Source organism: Ranitomeya variabilis, chromosome 1, assembly GCF_051348905.1.
Source record: "Ranitomeya variabilis isolate aRanVar5 chromosome 1, aRanVar5.hap1, whole genome shotgun sequence".
NCBI classification, from domain to species: domain Eukaryota; kingdom Metazoa; phylum Chordata; class Amphibia; order Anura; family Dendrobatidae; genus Ranitomeya; species Ranitomeya variabilis.
The window spans coordinates 220,203,607-220,226,353 of NC_135232.1; the positions used below are offsets into that span (position 1 = coordinate 220,203,607).

The window sequence follows — 22,747 nt, forward strand, 5'->3', positions numbered from 1 at the left end:
ACAGAGTTGCCAATTAGTAAAGCACCAAAATGAGTGGCAAAAGGCCTGCTGCTGGTGGAAAGGGGAATAGGCGTGTTGGAAAGGGAAGAAAAGGTTGTGTCCGTGGGGTAGGTGGTAAAGCAAAAATAACATCTGCAGAAGAAAGACCATCTTCCAGCCAAAGTAAGATGTCTACTTCTTTTCGTGGACAATCTGATATGATCTCTTTCTTACGAGCATCGCTACAAATTCCAGATGAGGCACAAAAACAGCAGGTGCTTGAACGGATATCAAGTGCTAATTCAAGTGGGCTCTCCTCCATCTCAACTTCAACATCACAAATACTGCAGTCCTCAGAGGTGTCACCCCAATCGCACTTGCTTCCTCACAGCTCCCAAGTCTCCAGCCGCCCGTCTGAGTATGGGGTAACACAGATGGTTGAGTCTGCAGAGCTGTTTACTCAAACTATAACCTGGGAATCAGAGGTCTGCTCCAGAGTTTCAGTGTGTCAGGACTTTTTGATTACCTTTTGTGCATTACTGCCCTTTTCCAAGATGGCGTCTTTGGTCTCATGTGCACTGTGTCTTCCTGCTATATAACTCAACCCCAGCCTTTAGTCTGTGCTAGAGTATTCTGCCTTGCATCCAGCTCCTGACGACTCCCTGGCTTTGCACCTGCACCTGCTCCTGTGAACCTGAGTGTAGATCGTGCCACTCAGCTCTGAGTTTCTGCTGCATACATCGGTTTCCAGTAATCCTCCATCTGGCTGCTTGTGTTTGTTTCCATCTGCATTTGCTGGACTTGTAAGCTGTTGCTGCTCTCCTTAAAACTGAGACTATTACCCGGGCCTACCTGGTTGTGCTAAGATATTATTTGAACTGCCTTATAAGCATATCTATCTGTGTTTGGACTACCAAGGACTTATTCGTGTCAAGTATCCTCAAGAATAATTGTGCTTCATAGACTTACTGCTTGATTGCATTTTCCTCTGAAGTTCCCTATAGACTGCTAAGCTGCGTTTAATATTTACACCAAGTGTTGTGGACTTGAGTTCCTCTGTGCACCTGTTTGAATCACCGTGTGATAATATAGACTTTACCACTTATAAAACTGTGTCCTGTAGTTGTCTTGTTCCATGCAAAGAGTCTCCTGAGTTATCCCTTATAATCTTTACACAGTGAATCCAGATGAGGAAATGATCTGCACTGATGCCCAGAATCTTTGCGAGTCGGATCCAGGCCCAGATGAAGAAGGTTCTAAAGCATAATGTAGACCCTCGTTCTCAAACTGTAACTCCTGTTGGTGGAGACAATGAGGAAGATGATGAGACTGAGATACCTGATTGGAACGAAATCTTGACTGTTCGGTCAGGGCAGGAAGAGGTTGGCTCTGAGGACGACGGGTGTGAGAACACAGAGGGTGATGATGACGAGGTTGGAGACCCCACTTACTGTCAATCCACAGTCCGCCAGTCCATGAGGTCAGCAGAGGAGGTGGCTAGTGACGAGTCTGACAACAAGGTTAGGTTGCGCCTTCCTGGACAGAGACGGAGTACTGGAAGCATGTCAACAACTGCATCCTCAACCACAACTGTGCCTCTGAACACAAGTCGTGGTGGCTCTTCAGGTCGCATGGGCTCTAAGCCTTGCATAGCCTGGGCATTTTTTAAGATCGCAAAGGATGACCCAACTCATGTTGTCTGTAAGATTTGTCACCAAAATCTCAGTAGAGGCCAAAAAATTAATAGTTTGAGTACTTCATGCTTGAACCGTCACATGGATATGAGGCATAAGTTGCAGTGGGAAGCTCACTGTGCTACAGTGCGGCCTAGTGGGCTGGGCTAACCACCGTCTGTCCCATCAAGTGCATCCGCGGCCTCTTCATCCTCTGTAACTGTGGGGACAGCAGTGGCACATGGTTTTGGACGCAGACCTTCCACTTCTTTACCCGCAACAGCCAGCGTGATTGGCAGGTTGTCAGTAAATTTGCAAGTGGAAACACCTGCTGGTGTTGAGCGCTCTCCGACATCGAGACCACCACATTTTGATCAAGGCAACATAACATCTCCGCCTGCACCTTCCTCACAGACCAGCAGTTTGCCGGGGACACCCTACTCAACCCCGTCTAAGCACGGCAGCCAGCCCTCAGTCCCTCAGATGTGGACAAGTAAAAGACCATTTCCTCCTAGCCATGACAAAGCTAAGAGGTTGAATTTCACCATCTGCAAGCTGTTGGCTACAGAAATGCTGCCTTTCCGCCTGGTGGACACAGAGGATTTTCGAGACCTTATGTCCGTCGCAGTGCCCCTGTACCAGATGCCCAGTCGCCACTACTTCTCAAGGAAAGCTGTTCCTGCGCTACACCAGCATGTCGCACACAACATCACCGCTTCTTTTTTTTTTTTTTTTTTTTTTTAATCAGATAATTTTTATTAACAATATTCAAATTGACAACTACACACAATTGTGTCAGCAAAGGAGAATAAACATGTTTACAAACAATTTGAAACAATCCCCCAGTTCCCCACCCTCCCTCCCTCCTCCTTTAAAGCCTTTATAAACAAGAATAGGACAATAGCATACATTGCTTACATAATAAAACAACATCCCACTGGAATCAGTTCCTCTCCATCCAAGGTTTCCAAAGTGTTTCAAAAGTTTTCATACTTTCCCTTTTTTTATAAATACCCTTTTCCATATTAATAACCATATCAGACTGTCCCATACTTTTTGAACCATTATCAAAGTAGGATAGGCCGTTCCAAACTTCCCAAATCCCCCTGCCTCCAATCCCTGAACCAATGGGTCCCTTCCCACCAACCAAACCAAAATCCGCTGAACCGAACCCAGTCCATTCACCTCTCTCTAACCTCTCATCTGCTGACACTGCGCTGCCAAAAAGTAGATCCAGGGATTCGGAAGGGCCAATCCTCCCCATCTTTAGGCCTCTGAAGCAATTCCAACCTAGTTCTTGGCTGTTTCTTCCCCCAAACAAGGTCTCGAAATATAGAGTTAATGGTATGAAACCACTTTCGGGGCAACCAAACGGGGGAATTATGCAATATATAAAATAATTGGGGCATAAGAATCATTTTAATTAAGTTTATCCTTCCCACCACTGAGAGATATAACTTGCACCACGCCCCTAACATCACCGCTTCCTTGAGAAACTCTGTGTGTGACAGGGTGCATTTCGCCACAGACACTTGGACGAGTAGACATGGACAGGGGCGTTACATGTCGGTGTCTGGGCACTGGGTAACTATGGTGACATCAGGAGAAGGGGCTGCTGTCCAAGTCTTGCCGTCCCCATGAGTTGCACGTCGATCCTCTGTATCTCTAAGTTCCTCCACTGCTTCTGCCTCCTCAACCTCCTCTCGGTCCTCCACCTGCACCCAAAGCCTGTCTGGTAATGCCACCCGCGTTCTAACTGCGCAGAAGGAATCCTGCACACCTCCTTACTATGCTGTCACCAGGGCTCAACGGCATCAGGCGGTGTTTACCTTGAAATGTCTGGGAAATGTGAGTCACACAGCTGAGGAGTCGTGGTCAGCTCTGGAGACCGAGTTCCATCAATGGTTGTCTCCAGCCAGGGAAGGCTGTGTGCGACAATGCTGCAAACCTGGGTGCGGCCCTTCGTCGGGGCAATGTCACACACGTGCCTTGTATGGCTCACGTTTTGGACCTGCTTGTCCAGCAATTTTTATCCCACTATCCGGGACTAGATGGGCTTCTGCAGAGGGCACGGTCGCTGTGTGCTCACTTCCACCGTTCGCATCCCGCAGCTCAACGACTTACATCTCTACAGAAGTCGCTGGGCCTGCCAGTTCACTGGCTGAAATGCGATGTGTCCACATGGTGGAATTCAACTCTGCATATGTTGCAGCGACTGTGGCAGCACTGACGAGCCCTGGTGCAATACGTTATGACGTATAGCCTGGGCCAACGAGATCCAGAGGTGGGGCAAATCACGCTGCAGAAGTGGTCTCAGATCAGGGACCTATGCACCCTTCTGCACAGTTTTGAAATAGCGACGAAGATGTTTAGTGCGGATGGTGCCATTATCAGCATGACTATTCCGGTCATTTACATGCGGAATCACACCTTAAACAGTATTCGGAGTCAGGTGGTGGGACAAGAGGAGGAGGAGGAGGAGGAGGAGGAACAGGAGGAGTTGTATACGGAAGGGATAATATCTCCAAGGTCCAGATGGTCGGCAGCACCAAGGCGGCTGGCATTGGAGGGTGGGGGAGAGGGATTACCGAAGGCGCATGGTAGCTGCCAAACTGTTCAGGAAGGTGTAGGAGCTGAGGAAGAAGTGGAGGATGAACTGGCGCTGGGCATGGAAGACTCATCAGATGAGGGAGACCTTGATCAAATTTCTGTTGCGCGAGGTTGGGGGGAGAGGGCAGAGGAAGGAAGCATGATTCTCACCTCGCGGCCACCAAGACAACAAGGACTTGGTCCTCCTGGATGCGCAAGACACATGAGTGCCTTCTTGCTGCACTACCTGCAACATGACCCTCGGATTGTCAGAATCCGAAGTAATGCCGACTACTGGGTTGCCACACTCTTAGATCCCCGGTATAAAAGTAAATTTGGCTAAATAATTCCTGCCATAGAAAGGGATTCACGCATGCAGGAGTATCAGCAGAGACTGTTACATAATCTTACGTCTGCTTTTCCACAAAACACCAGTGGTGCACGTAGTGAATCTCTGAGCTCTAACTTGCCAACCGTGGGACTGTCGAGTCATCACTCAAACCGTAACAGTAACATCGTATCTGGTGGTAACAGCAATTGTTTCCAATCGTTTCAAGAATTTTTTAGGCCATCCTTTGCAAGGCCACAGGAGACAAAAAGTCTGATGCATAGCCAACGCGTATAGAGGATGGTACAGGAGTATCTCCAAGTTAACATCGATGCCATGACTGTGGAACTGGACCCTTGCCCATTTTGGGCTTCCAATCTGGAAAAATGGCCTGAGCTCGCCATTCACGCCTTGGAGATCTTGTCGTGCCGAACAGCCAGCGTTCTCTCTGAACGTGTGTTCAGCGATGCTGGTGGTGTGCTGACAGATAAGCGCACTCGGCTGTCCAGTGACAATGTAGACAGACTAACGTTCATCAAGATGAACAAATCCTGGATCCGCAAGGACTTTTCAACCCCTGTGTCATCCTGGGGAGACTAAAAGTTTGATGATTTTTGAAAATCACCTCACCAACCATTTTAAGAAACTCTGGGGAAATTGATGCCACTTAAGTGGTGTCTGTGGCCTAATTTTTGGAAAAAATGGAGACTCTTTTTGGAGTCCCCTTGCTGTGTTTTACATGAAGTTGGCATTGTCAATTCCAGGTGGGTGGGGTGGCTCCCCTACCTTTTAACCTTTAGAAACTACATACAATATGGCTTGGGGTAACACAGATGGTTGAGTCTGCAGAGCTGTTTACTCATACTATGGCCTGGGATTCAGAGGTCTGCTCCAAAGCTTCAGTGTCTGCTAGTCAGCAGACTAACCCACCCATGAAGAAAGCTACATCGCCTGTTTATCTAATTACTAATTTTTAACTGCATCTAGCCCAGGCAATTCTTTGGGCCTAGTAGCAGTTTCTGCTACTCAGCAGAGTACCCCTCCCATGAAGCAAACTACATCGCCTGTTTATCTAAGTACTGATTTTTAACTGCATCTAGCCCAGGCAATACTTTGCTGAGTAGCAGAAACTGCTACTAGGCCCAGAGTACCCCACCCATGAAGCAAGCTACACCACCTTCTTCCTTTCTCAATCTAACCCCTCGGCTCTGGGGTGTCCGCTCTCCCTCCAGCTCTCTCCTTCTCACTACCGCGTGTATTCACTCTGTGGCGAATCTTTTGGGCCCAGGCATAAGAAGTCGTCGAGGTAATGGATAATATGTGCCCTCTTAGAAACGCCCATGACGACCCATTCGAGGAAGCAACTAAACGCCTCAAATAGTGAGCAGGATATGGAGCACCCCATGGGCAAACAGCGATCTATGTAGTATGCTCCTTCACAGAAGCAGCCCAATAGGCGGACACTATTCGGAGACAAAGGTAGTAACCAGAACGCCCCCTCAATGTCTGTTTTGGCCATTAGGGTGCCCCTTCCCAACTTCTTGACCCGCCTGATTGCCTCGTCAAAGGAGGTACAGTATATAGTACTGTACTTGGTTCCGCGTCGATGTTGTCGTTTACTGACCTGCCCCTTGGATATGACAAATGGTGGATTAGTATGAATGTATTGGGTTCCTTATTTGGCACAACTCCCAACGGGGATACCACTACGTCTTCTAAGGAAAGTGTTCTGAATGGACTTGCCATTCTACCTAAAGATATTTCTTTTTTAAATTTTTTTGTCATGACTAGTGTTGAGCATTCCGATACCGCAAGCATCGGGTATCGGCCGATATTTGCTGTATCGGAATTCCGATACCGAGATCCGATACTTTTGTGGTATCGGGTATCGGTATCGAAACAACATTAATGTGTAAAATACAACATTAATGTGTAAAATAAAGAATTAAAATAAAAAATATTGCTATACTCACCTCTCCGACGCAGCCTGGACCTCACCGAGGGAACCGGCAGCCTTCTTTGCTTAAAATGCGCGCTTTTCCTTCCTTCCGTGACGTCACGGCTTCTGATTGGTCGCGTGCCGCCCATGTGGCCGCGACGTGACCAATCACAGCAAGCCGTGACGTAATTTTCAGGTCCTTCTAGGCATTCAGTATTTTAAAATTACGTTCCGGCTTTGTGATTGGTCGCGTCGCGGTCACATGGGCGACGCGACCAATCACAAGCCGTGACGTCACGGGAGGCAGGAAACGCGCGCATTTTTAAAATTACGTCGCGGCTTGTGATTGGTTGCGTGCCGCCCATGTGACCGCGACGCGACCAATCACAGCAAGCCGTGACGTAATTTCAGGTCCTGAATGCAGAAATAGGCATCAGGACCTGAAATTACGTCACGGCTTGCTGTGATTGGTCGCGTCGCGGTCACATGGGCGGCACGCAACCAATCACAAGTCGTGACGTAATTTTAAAAATGCGCGCGTCTCCTGCCTCCCGTGACGTCACGGCTTGTGATTGGTCGCGTCGCCCATGTGACCGCGACGCGACCAATCACAAAGCCGGAACATAATTTTAAAATACTGAATGCCTAGAAGGACCTGAAAATTACGTCACGGCTTGCTGTGATTGGTCGCGTCGCGGCCACATGGGCGGCACGCGACCAATCAGAAGCCGTGACGTCACGGAAGGAAGGAAAAGCGCGCATTTTAAGCAAAGAACGCTGCCGGTTCCCTCGGTGAGGTCCAGGCTGCGTCGGAGAGGTGAGTATAGCAATATTTTTTATTTTAATTCTTTATTTTACACATTAATATGGTTCCCAGGGCCTGAAGGAGAGTTTCCTCTCCTTCAGACCCTGGGAACCATCAGGAATACCGTCCGATACATGAGTCCCATTGACTTGTATTGGTATCGGGTATCGGTATCGGATTAGATCCGATACTTTGCCGGTATCGGCCGATACTTTCCGATACCGATACTTTCAAGTATCGGACGGTATCGCTCAACACTAGTCACGACGTCTGGGTGTTGGTAGGCTGATTTTAGATTTTTACTCCAGCCTTTCTTGATTTTAGAAGGGCATGACATGCCTATATCTGTGTCTCCTCCTCCTCCTCTTACTCCTCCACCTTTTCGCATGACTATATGTACTTGTGACTTTTCCATGTGTTTGTTGTGTCTTCTGAGCAGTTTGTCAGCTTTTGGACACCTTTTAAGGTGTTTTCTATGTGTTTGTATGTGTTTATGTTTGCCTGCCATTGGTTTCAATGGGGTTCGACGAACATTCGTTGAACACGCCCCAATTCGACGAACCGAACCAAACTCGAACACTAGGGGGGTGGCTCAACACTAGAGCCCACATCAAACGGAGTGACTCCAACATCGGCGTACTATTACGCCCCAAGTCGGTAAGGGGTTAATAAAACATTGGTATGTTTTTCCTTTTTTTGCTTTCTCCTCCCCTTCTTCCAGCACTAACTTTTTTATATTCCTGTCTATACTGCCATATTAGGGCTTGCTTTTTTGCAGGACAAGTTGTACTTTTGAATGGCAACATTGATTTTACCATATAGCATACTGGAAAATGGGAAAAAAAATTCCAAGTGCTATGAAATTGCAAAAAAAAAAAGTGCAATGCTGCAACTCTTTTTTTTTTTTTTTTATTTACCATGTTCACTATAGGGTAAAGCTGACCTGGCAATATGATTCTCCCAGTCAGTAAGAGTTTGAACACACCAAACATGTATAGTTTATTTTTTATTTAAGTGGTGAAAAAAATACTGAAATTTGCAGGATTTTTTTTTTTCCATTTGTGACCATTTTCCGAGATCTGTAGCATGTCGATTTTTCGTTACCTGGGGCTGGGTGATTGCCCATTTTTTGCACCCTGAGCCCATGTTTTTATTGATACTATGTTGGTGTAGATACAATGTTTTTATCACAACTTATTGCAATATTGCGGCGGCCAAAAAAACATAATTCTGGTGTTTCGATTTTTTTCTCATAATGCTGTTTACCGATCAAATTAATTTATTTTATATTTTGATAGATCAGATATATTTTTTTATTGTTTTACTTTCAATGGGGCAAATCAGCTTTCATGTACAGGGAAAACTTGTGAGCCTCCATCAAAGTCAGGGACATGATAAATGACGTATATATGTCATGTTGTGAACGGGTTAAAGGGAACCTGTCATGTCCGATAACACTATAAGGCTGGAGTCACACAAACTAGAAGAAAATCGCTCCGATGTTTATAAAGAAAAGTAGGACTAGTGTCATGCGAGTACAATGCTATTTTTCTCAAATGCATTTTTAACATCATCTTTTACATAGTGTAATTCTCTATGTAATTTAAAGATAGTTTACAAACTAATAAAGCAATCTTACATACAAATATAGACAGATAGAATAGATATATAGACTAATCAGGACAGATGTCTTGGAGATATTTAAAGTCATAAGCCCCCTACATATAATAAAGTAGCACCCTTAAGCGCCTTTCATGTGGCACTAAAGGGTTTTTTAGGCTTATATATAGACCTCTAAAATAATTTTAAAAAATTACTTGGCTTCTCACATATTTTTTGATAACCAGCCAAGGTAAACATGACAGCTTACAGCTTATTATCAGGCTGGGAAGGTCCATAGTTATGTGGCCCTCACCAGCCGAAAAATACAAGCCTGCAGCTGCCCCAGAATTGGTGCATCATATTCGATGCACCAATTCTGGCGCTATGCTTGGCTCTTCCCGATTGCCCTAATGTGGTGGCAATCGTTGTAATGGTTTATGGGGTTCATTTCAGTGGTGTTATGTCCTTTGGCATCAACCCCTAGAGTTAGTAATGGAGAGGCATCTATCAGACATGCCCATTACTAACCCAGTAAGCTCAAATAAAAAAAACATACACCTCGACTCTAGATCTGTTTCACCAATTTATAAAAAAAAAAAACAAAAAAACAAAACACCACATGAAGATCCTAAGTCCTGGGAATCAGAAGTAGTCCTCAAATGGGAACCGAAAGAGATAAAGAGAATTAAATAAAGAATAGAAACACTCCCTCATTCACTAATTTATTATTCAAAAATAATCTCCGCAGCTACAACATAATCCATCGCATTCCCACGACATCCACCGATTCTGTATTGCAATCTATGGAGTGTCGCCCTTGATAACGACACTTCTTAGGTCACTTCCGGTCATGTCTCACAAGCGCTGACGTCAGTAACTCAGTAGCATCATCGCTTTTGGGACATGACCTATGGTTGCAGTAAAGAATCCGAGCTGCAGGCCCGCAAGATCGGGCAGCTCTGAACAACAGTAACTTCAGTAAGTATACCACTCATCAGAGTTGCTGAGCCACGCTGCTCTCTATGTGACTCTGATGAGCAGTGTAAGTACTGACTTCACCGTTGTTCAGAGCAGCCAGGTCTCATGGGAGCCTGCAGGGGTGATTCCGTACTGCAACCATAGGTCACTCTAGGTCATGTCTCACGAGCCATGATGCTACTGAGTTACTGATGACATTGCTCATGAGACATGACTGAGGGTGACCTATGAAGTGTCATTCTCAAGAATGACGCTCCATAGGTTGTCGTACAGAATCGGTATACGTTGTGGGATGAATATGGATTACGTCAGAGCTGTAGGGATTATTTTTGAACAATTGGTGAGTGAGGTAGTACTTCTTGTGTTTATTTATTTAATTCTCTCTTTTTATGTCATTCAGGTTCCCATTTCTGGACTACTTTGGATCTTCATGTGTTGCTTTTTTTTTTAAATTAATTGGGCTAGAATCTGAGGTGTTCTTTTAAAATAAAATATTTGTGGGTTTTTTTTTTATTATTTGTATTTAGGGGATTAGTAATTGTGCTGTCTGATAGACGTCTCTCCATTACTAACCCCAGGGGTTGATGCCAGCAGACATTACACAGTTAACATCAACCCCATAAACCATTACCCTGAATGCCACCACACCAGGGCAAAGCTACAGAATTGGCACATCTAATGTGTGTATTTTGTATAGTATTTTTAGGCTGGAAAGGGCTAAATAACCATGGACCTTCCAGCCTGATAATATAAGCCCGTAGCTGTCTGCTTAACCTTGGCTGGTTATCAAAAATATGGGGGACTTCAAGTCTTTTTTTTTTTTTAATTACTTATTTGATAGGTTAAGCCTAAAAAAATACCCTTTAGTACCACATGAAAGACACTAAAGGGCATTAGATGCAACAAGTCCCCTATGTATAATAAACTATCTATTGTATCTAGCTATCTATTCTATTTAAAGTATCTATTCTATTCTAGAGGTTGAGGCTGTGAATTTACTGTACTTGGCTGATAAAATGTCAGGTTTCATTTGAGATGTGTGTGTAAACATCGGACGCACACACATGGTTTGAGTGCCGTCTGATCACATCCACTCACAGCATACTGCTATTTTTTTCTCAGTTGGATTAGAGCTGAGGACAAACTTGCAGATGAGCACTGAGTATTTACTACCATTGGTCAGAGTGCAATGCGATGTTTTCTCACATTGCACTTGCCCAATACACTTGTGTGAGCAAGGTCTCAGGGTATGTTTCCACGTTCAGGAAACGCTGCGTGTCTGACACTGCGCAGAGCCGCAGCGTCAAACACGCAGCGTCCAGATGTTACAGCATAGTGGAGGGGATTTTATGAAATCCCGTCTCCACTATGCGTGGTAACACGCAACCAGCGGTCCTGCGATTCCGGGCACGCGACGTGCCTTTTTAGATCGCAGCATTTCCGTTTACCTTGCAGCGCCGCTGCGCCGCCGCAAGGTAAAACACAGGGCCCTATGTGTGGGGTGCGATGATTCCGGATGTGTGCAATGAACACATCCGGCATCATCGCGTCTCCAGAAGGTGGCGGAGCGAGTTTGCTGCTCCGTCCAAACCGCCGGCCATCCTGAACATGGACACGTACCCTAAAACAGCAGATACATTGTAGGTATAATCTGCAGTTTAATAGAATTATGAAAGTACCAGGCCATAGTAACAAACATGGAGCACCCTGGAAAAAATTAACTTTATTCCTCCTGGGAGTCGCAGGCTTTAAGTCATACTGAAGCAATTAGGCTGCTTTCACACATCAGGTTTTTTGTTTCAGGCACAATCCGGCAAAAAACGGATCAGTTTTTTATACACGCCGGCTCCGTTTTTTTCCCATAGAGTTGTATTAGCGCCGGATTGTGCCTGAAGGACATGCGTTTCATCCGTTTTGTGCTGGATCCGTCCCTTCAGGCTTTTTTGCCAGACACAAAAAACGTCTCCTGCAACGTTTTTTCAGTCCGGCGAAAATGTCTGAAGGGACGTTTCCGTCAATAAACGCATCAAACGGATGTGTGAATGAAGGATTCCGGCTACCGAATCCGTTTTTACACATTGGGCATGCCCAGAAGCATTGTTTTCGTTTCTGGCATGTGGAGATATTCTCTCTCTTTCATTCTCTCTCTCTCTCTCCCTCTCCCCCGGAACTCCAAAATACATGCGCAGTGAGGAATGCCGGATCCAGCTAAAAAACGGATCCGGTGCATCAGTTTTTCAAACCGGATCCGTTTTTTAGCAAATTTGACGGATTTAGCCTGAAACAAAAAGCCTGATGTGTGAAAGCAGCCTTAGGGTATGTGCACATGTTGCAGATTTGCCTGTGGAATTTTCTGCGCAGATTCTGCATCTCTTGGCAGAAAACGCAGGTAAAAATCCGTGCAGATTTGATGCGGATTTTCATGCGTTTTTGTATGCTAAAAGATCTATTATTTAACAAAAAAAAATAATTGTGATGTAATTTCTTGTCCAACCTCTTCATTTACATACTCCATTGAAGAATAATGTTTACACACACAGATAGATGTATAGATAGATAGGTATATCTATAGACAGATACCAAGCCCGATGTTTAGTAATAAACATAATAAAATGGTACATAGAGAGTTAACCACTTCACGACCTCCACCGTACTAGTACTACGGAGGTCGGATCCCCTGCTTTGATGCAGGCTCCGGAAGGTGAGCCCGCATCAAAGCCGGGACATGTCAGCTGTTTTGAACAGCTGACATGTGCCTGCAATAGCGGCGGGTGAAATCGCGATTCACCCGCTGCTATTAACTAGTTAAATGCCGGTTTCAAATGCTGACATTTAACTACCGCTTCCGGCCACCGGGCCGGAAATGAGCGCATCGCCGACTCTGTCACATGATCGGGGGTCAGCGATGCGTTGGCATGACAACCTGAGGTCTCCTTGAGACCTCTATGGTTGTTGATGCTGGATTGCTATGAGCGCAACTCTGTGATCGGTGCTCATAGCAATGCAGTAAATCTACTACATAGCGGCGATCTGACGATCACTCCTATGTAGCAGAGCCGATCGAGTTGTGCCAGCTTCTAGCCTCCCATGGAGGCTATTGAAGCATGGCAAAAGTAAAAAAAAAAATGTTTTAAAAAATAAAAAAGTTTAAATCACCCCCCTTTCGCCCCACTCAAAATAAAACAATAAAATCAAACCTAGACATATTTGGCATCGCCGCGTTCTGAATAGCCCGATCAAAAAAAAAAAAAAAAAAGAAAAAGGATTGACCTGATCGCTAAACGGCATAGTGAGAAAAAAATTCCAAATGCCAGAATTACATTTTTTTTGGTCGCTATGACATTGCATTAAAATGTAATAACGGGCGATCAAAAGAACGTATCTGTACCAAAATGGTATCATTAAAAATGTCAGCTCATCACGCAAAAAATAAGCCCTCACCTGACCCCACATCACAAAAATGGAGACGCTACGGGTATCGGAAAATTGCGCAATTTTTTTTTACCACTTAGATAAAAAAGAACCTAGACATGTTTGGTGTCTATGAACTTGTAAAAAATCAAAATAGCAGGTTAGTTTTAGCATTTAGTGAACCTAGCAAAAAAGCCAAACAAAAAACAAGTGTGGGATTGCACTTTTTTTGCAATTTCATCGCACTTGGAATTTTTGTTCCCAGTTTCCAATACACGACATGTTAAACCAATGGTATCATTCAAAAGTACAACTTGTCCAGCAAAAAATAAGCCCCCACATGGCCATATTGACGGAAAAATAAAAACGTTATGGCTCTGGGAAGAGGGGAACAAAAAACAAAAACGCAAAACTGAAAAAGGGCAAGGTCTTGAAGGGGTTAAAGACACACACAAAATCTGCATTAGGCTGGGGTTACACTTACACTCACTCACACGAGTCTCGCACCTCAATACCCAGTACTGCCGCCGGCACTTGGGACAGGAGCATTCAGATGCATAGAAATACATGCAGCCACACACTCTGGTCCCAAGTGCTAGCGGCAGTGCCGGGTATTGAGGTGCGAGTTTCTCGCAAGTGTGACCCCGGCCTTAAACGCGTTATCTGTTTAATTGAAAATAAATGGCGTTGGTTTCCGTGCAATTTTCTGCGCCAGAGAGGGAAAGCCAGCGATTGGGGGCCAATGTTTATAGCCTGGTAAGGGGTTAATACCCATGGATCTTCCCAGGCTATGAATATCAGCCCGCAGCTGTATATTTAGCCTTTACTCGCTATTAAAATAGGGGGACCCCCCCAAAAAAAAACTACGTGGGGTCTCCCTATAATAGCCAGAAAAGTCTATGCAGACAGCTGCGAGCTGATATTCATAGCCTAGGAAGGGGCCATGGATATTGCCCTTCCCCCTGGCTACAAACACCAGCTCACAGCCACTTCAGAAATGGCACCAATTCCGGCACTTAGCCTCTCTCTTCCACTGCCCTGTAGCGGTGGCATATGGGGTAATATTTGTGGGGTTGATGTCAGCTTTGCATTGTAAGGTGACATCAAGCTGGCTTAGTAATGGAGAGGTGTCAATAAGACACCTATCCATTACTAATCCTATAGATGTGAAAGGGTTAAATAATCACACAGCCAGAATAAAGTATTTTAATGAAAAAACACTACACAGTTTGCCATCTTTATTGTTACGCCTAATTCCTGCGACGCCCTCGATCTCCTGCAAAAAAAATAAACCAACACAAATATTCCCTGGTCCGATACAGTCCATTTAATAACGAGTGTCCCACTACGATCTTCCCTATAGAGCTGTCACATCATGAGATGTGACCGCTCTACAGGGCCTCCAGTGACACACTGACAGGAGACAGTGGTTCCAGCAGTGTTATCACTGAGGGTTCAATGAGTTCATGTTCCCACTTTACGGCACTGCTGCGTGAGAATTTTCCCACGCAGCGGTGCCGCAAGTGACAGTATGAACTCTGCTGAACTCATGGAGGCGGAGGGATACAGTGCGGAGGATTATCGCGTGTCATTGTATCACCAAAGCCGATGTGACAGCTCTCCATGGGAGATCGTCGTGGGACACTCATTATTAAATGGATTACATCAAAACAGAGAGCATACTGTTGGTTTATTATTTTTATTTTTGTTACAGGTGATTGAGGGAGTCGGAGACTAGGTGATTGGTGAGCATGTACTGTATATGTTGCATGTGTTTTTTTTGTGCACAGTAGCCGGATGATGGGACTACTGCTGTCCCATCATCGGCTAGCTGTCACTGTGGCAGGTATAACCGGATGGGACTAGTAGTCCCATCAGACGATGACTGCCTACACACAGACCCACACACACACAGACACACATGCACAGCCCCGCAGACCCCCATAGACACACACAAACACCCGCACACAGACATGCACATCTTCTCCGCACACATACAGTCTCCGCCCACACTGTCTCCACCCACACTCTCTTTCTCCTCCCGATCTACAGCGTGTCTCGCACACAACTCCACAGCAAAACTGCAGATCTTTTTAAACCTGCTGTTTTGCTGCGGATTTGCTTGACTCAATGGTAGTCAATGGGTGCAGAAACGCTGAAGATCCGCAAAAAGAATTGACATGCTGCGGAAAACAAAACGGTGCAAATACTGTGGAGAAAAGTAAAAACTTGTTTTATATTAAAAGGGAATCTGTCACCCCATTTTTCGCCTATAAGCTAAGGCCACCGCCTTCAGGGGCTTATCTACAGCATTCTGTAATGCTGCAGGTAAGCCCCCGATGTAACCTGAAAGATAAGAAAAAAAAGTTAGATTATAATCACACAGGGGCGGTCCCGATGCGGTCTGGTGGGCATCGCGGTCCGGGTCTCCCATCTTCATACGAAGTCGCCCTCTTCTTGCTTCCTGTCGCAGCTCCTGCGCAGGCGTACTTTGTCTGCCCTGTTAAGGGCAGAACAAAGTACTGCAGTGCTCAGGCGCCGGGAAAGGTCATAGAAGCCCGGCGCCTGCGCACTGCAGTACTTTGCTCTGCCCTTAACAGGGCAAAGTACGCCTGCGCAGGAAGCAAAGAAGAAGACGTCATCATATGAAGATGGGTGAGTATAATCTAACTTGCTTCTCTTATCTTTCAGGTTACATTGGGGGCTTATCTACAGCATTATAGAATGCTGTAGTAAAGCCCCTGATGGTGGTGGCCTTAGCTTATAGGTGAAAAATGGGGTGACAGATTCCCTTTAATTTAATGTAGTCCTTTTTTTTGCATTGACCACAATTAGACAATATAAGAATTTTTCTTTATAATGAGGAGGGTTCACTAATGTAATATTTGTTCTATTATCTACCAGTTTGGCAAGCAAGGGTCTGTAATAATTATTCTCAGTGTTAGGCCGGCGTCACACTCAGCGTAAGACAATACGGAGAAATGTTCCCAAAATAGTGATCCGTAGTCAGGGTGTGTCAGCGTATTTTGCGCATGGCATCCTCCGTATGTAATCCGTATGGCATCCGTACTGCGAGATTTTCGCGCAGGCTTGCAAAACCGACATCTAATGGATTTATGTGCTCAAATGTTCGGGAAAACATATATACAGTATATATATATATATATATGTCATTGAGACACATATATATATATTCTGTATTTAGATTTCATTCAGCGCGATATCTGTGAACAGCCGGTAATTCAATTGCCGGCTTTTCATTTCTCCTGCACAAACCCGACAGGATATGAGACATGGTTTACATACAGTAAACCATCTCATATCCCCTTTTTTTTTGCATATTCCACACTACTAATGTTAGTAGTGTGTATGTGCAAAATTTCAGCGCTGTAGCTGCTAAAATAAAGGGTTAAATGGCGGAAAAAATTGGCGTGGGCTCCCGCGCAGTTTTCTCCGCCAGAATGGTAAAGCCAGTGACTGAGGGCAGATATTAATAGCCAGGAGAGGGTCCATGGTTATTGGCCCCCCCCGTGGCTAAAAACATCTGCCCCCAGCCACCCCAGAAAAGGCACATCTGGAAGATGCGCCTATTCTGGCACTTGGCCACTCTCTTCCCACTCCCTGTAGCGGTGGGATATGGGGTAATGAAGGGTTAATGCCACCTTGCTATTGGAAGGTGACATTAAGCCAGATTAATAATGGAGAGGCGTCAATTATGACACCTATCCATTATTAATCCAATTGTTGGAAAGGGTTAAAAAACACACACACACACATGATTTAAAAGTAGTTTAATGAAATAAACACAGCGGTTGTTGTAATAATTTATTGATCTCTCAATCCATCAGGAACACCCTCGCTTGGAAAAATAATAAACGCACAAGATACATACCTTCTGGTGAACCGTCTCGTCCCACGAAGTAATCCATCTGAAGGGGTTAACTGATATTACAGGCAGGAGCCCTGCTAAATGCAGCGGTGCTCGTGCTTGTAATTCCCCGGCGAATGAATGAAATGTAGGTCATTGACCTACATTTCCTTCAGTCGCGGTGATGCGCCCCCTGGTGGATGTCCTCATATGACCTGGAGCGTGGGAAAAAGTTCCCAGGCTGCAGTTCATGAGATCATCCACCAGAGGGCGCCTCACCGCGACTCAATGTAAGTACAGATCCTGCTTTCCTTTCAGCACCCGGGGATTACAGGCACGAGCGAGTGGTTTATCGCAGCTCTGCCTGTAATATTAGTTAACCCCTTCAGATGGATTACTTCGTGGGACGAGACGGTTCACCAGAAGGTATGTATCTTGTGCGTTTATTATTTTTCCAAGCGAGGGTGTTCCTGATGGATTGAGAGATCAATAAATTATTACAACAACCGCTGTGTTTATTTCATTAAACTACTTTTAAATCATGTGTGTGTGTGTTTTTTAACCCTTTCAGACAATTGGATTAATAATGGATAGGTGACATAATTGACGCCTCTCCATTATTAATCTGGCTTAATGTCACCTTCCAATAGCAAGGTGGCATTAACCCTTCATTACCCCATATCCCACCACTACAGGGAGTGGGAAGAGAGAGGCCAAGTGCCAGAATAGGCGCATCTTCCAGATGTGCCTTTTCTGGTTTGGCTGGGGGCAGATGTTTGTAGCCACGGGGGGGCCAATAACCATGGACCCTCTCCTGGCTATTAATATCTGCCCTCAGTCACTGGCTTTACCACTCTGGTGGAGAAAATTGCGCGGGAGCCCACGCCAATTTTTTCCACCATTTAACCCTTTATTTCAGCAGCTACAGCGCTGAAATTTTGCACATACACACTACTAACATTAGTAGTGTGGAATATGCAAAAAAAAAGGGGATATGAGATGGTTTACTGTATGAAAACCATGTCTCATATCCTGTCGGGTTTGTGCAGGAGAAATGAAAAGCCGGCAATTGAATTACCGACTTTTCACTAACAGCGCTGCGTATTTCTCGCAAGTCACACTGCAGGTCCGTGTGGAATCCGTATTTTTCTCGCCCCCATAGACTTTCATTGGCGAATTTTTTGCGCAATACGCTGACAAACGCAGCATGCTGCGATTTTGTACGGCCGTAGAAAGCCGTATAATACTGAACCGTAATATACGGCTGATAGGAGCAGCCCCATTGAGAATAATTGTGCCGTTTATTTTGCGAGTTTTACGGACGTAATTTCTGCGCTCTTACGTCCGTAAAACTCGCCAGTGTGACGCCGGCCTTAAATTAGAATTGGACTGCAATAAACTGACATTTTGTTTGCCCTTGGGCTGTATTTTGTCTGTCTATGAAGAAACTTGGAAAGGTGTGTACTTTTTTAAATTTCAGATTTGACCTATATACAGATAAAAGATGATTGGTCACTAATGATACCTATCAGCTGCTGCAGTGATCTGTATACAAGGACACAGATTGTCCCTTCTAAGCCCATACACTATTCTTTTCCTTCAAAAGAGATCATGCGATATCATGTATCAAGGCTATTTTATGGGTCAGAACCGAGAGAGACAGTTTTCTTCTATTTGGGGGAGAGTTATGGTCCATTCATAAAATCCAGATCATTAAATGATCACCAACCCCTATTTATAAGTCTATTGGTGTTTCTTTGCGGCCCTGTTTATACGGGCTGATGAAGGAGTGTTTGGTTGCTAGTATAATCGGATCAAGTTATCGGCGGTACATCTCATGTTTACATTGGGGTTATAAGTCTTTGATAACAATGATTTTTATGCATGCATCTGATCTCATCTTACCAGAATTGTCCTCACAATAACTTTTCAATATAATTTTATTAGGAGTAGAAGAGAGCGTGATTTCCTCCTGACATGATGGAAAGTGAATTAGAATATCAGATAATGCCCTGTAAACGAACATTGGATAAATTTGTATCGGAAATACAACTAAATTTACATTTATAGTATACAACAAAAATAATTAATATATAGGAACATAATGGTCATATGTCTTCTAGCAACCAGATTCTGTTATCAGTTAGCAAACTATAGCTGTAATGTGATAACTTATCAGCAGTACTCATCTTGGGGGCATATTATTTATTCCAGTGACTTTACTAGAACCAATAAATTCTTCTTATTCTAGCATTGGACTGAAAAAGGACTAAGTTCCGAAACGTGCGTCAGGGTGTGCGCCGCACCTTGAACCGGTGACCTCCACTAGACCACCACCAGGTAATGATTATTGGTTGTTTACTGCCCTATCTACATCTATACTGCCATGTGTACTATGTAGTAATTATACAATTTCTATATGAGGATTTTCATATCCAAATAGGGGATTGTCCAATTATATTATAATTGTGCTCCACGATATTCCCCAGCCTCTCCCCTCTGTCAAGCTCTTCACTGGCTTCCTACTGTTCAGAGACTCCAGTTCAAAACCCTTACTATCAAATAAAAAAGGCAGCACACTGTAGCGCTAAAAAATGCAAAGATGAAATTTGAAAGTTGAACTGCATTACTGCAATAGAAATATAAAAAAATTAGAGCGTTTAGCGCATAAAATGGCCAATTTATGTGTACCTGGTAGCCACATTAGGACATCTCTCGTATACCAGGTCCCAGACTTTCCTTTCCTCGCTGAGAATAAACGTCTTCATCTGAATGGGTACCTGTGAAACCTCTTCTTAGACTAAAGTTCTCTCTCTCTGTGGAGGGGTAATAGACCTGCTGCGATTAAAACACCTGTGGCTAAGAGGCGGAGTGCTCGGTCAGAAGGCTAGTGAATACAAATTTCAAAAAACTGACCGTTACATCCAAACATAGATCAAGTGTGAACAGGTGCTGAACCTAGAGTCACCAACTCGTACACAGTCAAATAAATAAGGCAGCACACTGTAGCGCTAAAATATGCAAACATGAAATTTGAAAATTTCATGTTTGCATATTTTAGCGCTACTGTTACAGCTCCTGTCACTGGGTGCCGCCGCCGCTCCTGCTCCAGGTTCCAGCGCGCCAGCCTCTCATCCGATGCAGTGTTCCATCCTCCTGCCGCTGCGCGTTCCCGCCGTTCCTCTTCCAGGTCACAGTGCGCTCGTCCTCAGATTGTCCCTGCACTTCCGGTACCTCGCTCTGTCAGGGGCGTCCGGTGTTTGCGCAGGCGCTCTGGGATCATCAAGGGGCGCATGCGTTCCTCTGCTATACCTCCTTCCCCGGAACTCTCCAGTGACAGCCAATCCGGGTAAGACTTCTCCTATAAGAGGCTGACCTTCCTGCTGTGCTATGCCTGATTGTCATATAGCCTCCGCTTGTGCATCTGGCCCGTTCGCTCTACCTGTGCTCTCAGTCTTTTGTGTACTGCATAGTCCGAGCTCGTTTCCCCTTGTCCTGCCTGCTTCATCCCTGTGTTGTTTGTTTTTTCTCGCTACCCCGCCATACTTATTTAGCCTCTCTTTATTTCTTTTTCCCTGCAGCCTTCTCCTGTCTCGGCTCCCCAGCCTCTCCGGTCTGACGTCTATCTTCCTGGTCCAGAGGTTCGGTCCTGCCTTCCCAGTTTTCCTTTGTTGTTCTCACCCTTCTTTGGCCTTTTCCCCTCAGTCCTTGTTTCCTCTCTCTAGAGCCGCCCCTCTTTTTTACGGCCACTGTGGTTTTGGCTCCTCTGGGCTTGCCCCTGACGGTCCCTGTATAGGGGTCGGTTCCTTAAGGTCAGCTCGCCCAGGGGTAGGTCTTTTCCGGGGTCCACTCTCTTCCCTACACCTACGCGCTACAGTTCGCGCCACAGTACAATCAGGCCATGGACCCCGCCGGTACCCCATTCTCGGCCCAGAAGGAGTTGGCTCTCTTGCGTGAAAATCAGCAGCGCATTATGTCTTTCATGAAGACTATGGAATCTCGCTTATCGTCATTACAGGCAGCTGATCCGGTTAACGCCGCTCAATTAGCGAGTCTTCAGCAGGAGCTTACTCAGCAGTGAGATACTCAGGCTTGCATGCTGAGTTATATGGCCTCCATTGATGATCGTTTGTTTAGTTTGCAGTCCGTCTCCTCAGCCTCCGCTCAGGTTCCTTCTCATGATTCCAGTCCGTCTTCCATTCCTCATCCACCACCTCGTCTTGGAAAGCCTCCCAGGTTTAGTGGGGACCCTAAACTCTGTAGAGGGTTCCTGAATCAATGCAGTCTCCACTTTGAGCTTCTTCCCCAACAGTACCCCACTGATCGGGCTAAGGTGGCCTTTCTTGTTTCTCATCTCGAGGGGGAGGCTTTGGCCTGGATTAACCCCTTGTGGGAGCGCGATGATCCTTTAATCTCCCACTTAGAGGATTTTCTCGGGACCTTTCGTAAGGTCTTTGATGAACCTGGACGTTTGGCCTCCACAACGGAGTCCCTCTTTAACCTTCATCAGGGTTCTCTGTCGGTAGGCCAGTATGCCATTCGTTTCCGTACTTTAGCCTCCGAACTAGGGTGGAACAATGAGGCTCTAGTTGGCGCTTTCTGGCGGGGCCTGTCGAGCCGGATTAAGGATGAGCTTGCAGGTCGAGACACCCCTTCGACCTTAGAGGATCTTATTTCCCTGGCCACACGCATCGACCTTCGCTTTCAAGAGCAATCTCGTGAAGCCACTAGGGAGAGGAAACCTAATCTTTCCATGCTTCCTTTTCGTCAGTCCGGTAGTCCTCGACTCTCTTCTTCCTCTACTCCTTCTGCACCTGAACCTATGCATGTGGATCGTGTTAAGATGGCGGAGCAGCGTTGTGAAGGGACAAATTAAGATTCTCCATTTTGTGCTTTTCGACTCCATTTTGCTGTTCTAAGATAAATTTTGTTAGTAGGCTAAAGTTTACAGCTGTTATGAGACCTTGATTGTTGCAATCTAAACAGAACATGAGACTGAGGGTGTATTGTTCCTGCATTCTTATAGGTTAAGTACTGTGAGCGTGTTCTTATGCTGATTGGTTGAAGTATAATTTCTATGACTATAAAAGTCATACACAATAAACGGGGGCCAGAGAGATCTGCTCGATCCCCCATACAGAGGCACACGTCTCCGTCTGGTCATTTTCAGTTGCCGGCAACGCCTTTTAGATTAATTTGGAAATAACTGAGTTAACCGTGAAGGATCACTTTAGATCCTCCCTCAACAGTTGGCGCCTGAAAACGTGGGGCCCCAAACAGGAACGCCTCTGCCCCCCGGAGGACAACAAGAGAAAGGACCCTCGGACCGGACACAGGCACTGGAAAATTGGGACTGATCATCCCCCACAACAACCACGGTAAGTTGGCAGTTATACTGTCCAGACTGACCGTTTGGTGTGGTTTTCCAGTGTTTGTTGCTGCAAAGAGGATCTGAGGTTTGTCCCCGATGGTGGGGTGATTTTTGGGTGGAATCATATAGAGGTGTAGTTCCGTTGGAAGCCCAGTGCTTGAACCGTACCTCATAAGGGACGGACACCCCAGATTGACCAGTGAT

The 22,747-nt window shown here is 45.4% G+C and overlaps 1 protein-coding gene across 2 annotated transcripts in view; it reads right to left on the reverse strand.

The window, feature by feature from the left end:
* RAD9B (RAD9 checkpoint clamp component B) overlaps positions 1 to 22,747 on the reverse strand; it is a 138,263-nt gene that overhangs the window by 68,704 nt on the left and 46,812 nt on the right. For both annotated transcript variants that reach the window (XM_077292812.1, XM_077292809.1), the window contains exon 6: positions 19,078 to 19,184. In XM_077292812.1, the coding sequence (XP_077148927.1) occupies positions 19,078 to 19,184 (107 nt within the window). The remainder of the gene's footprint in view (positions 1 to 19,077; positions 19,185 to 22,747) is intronic.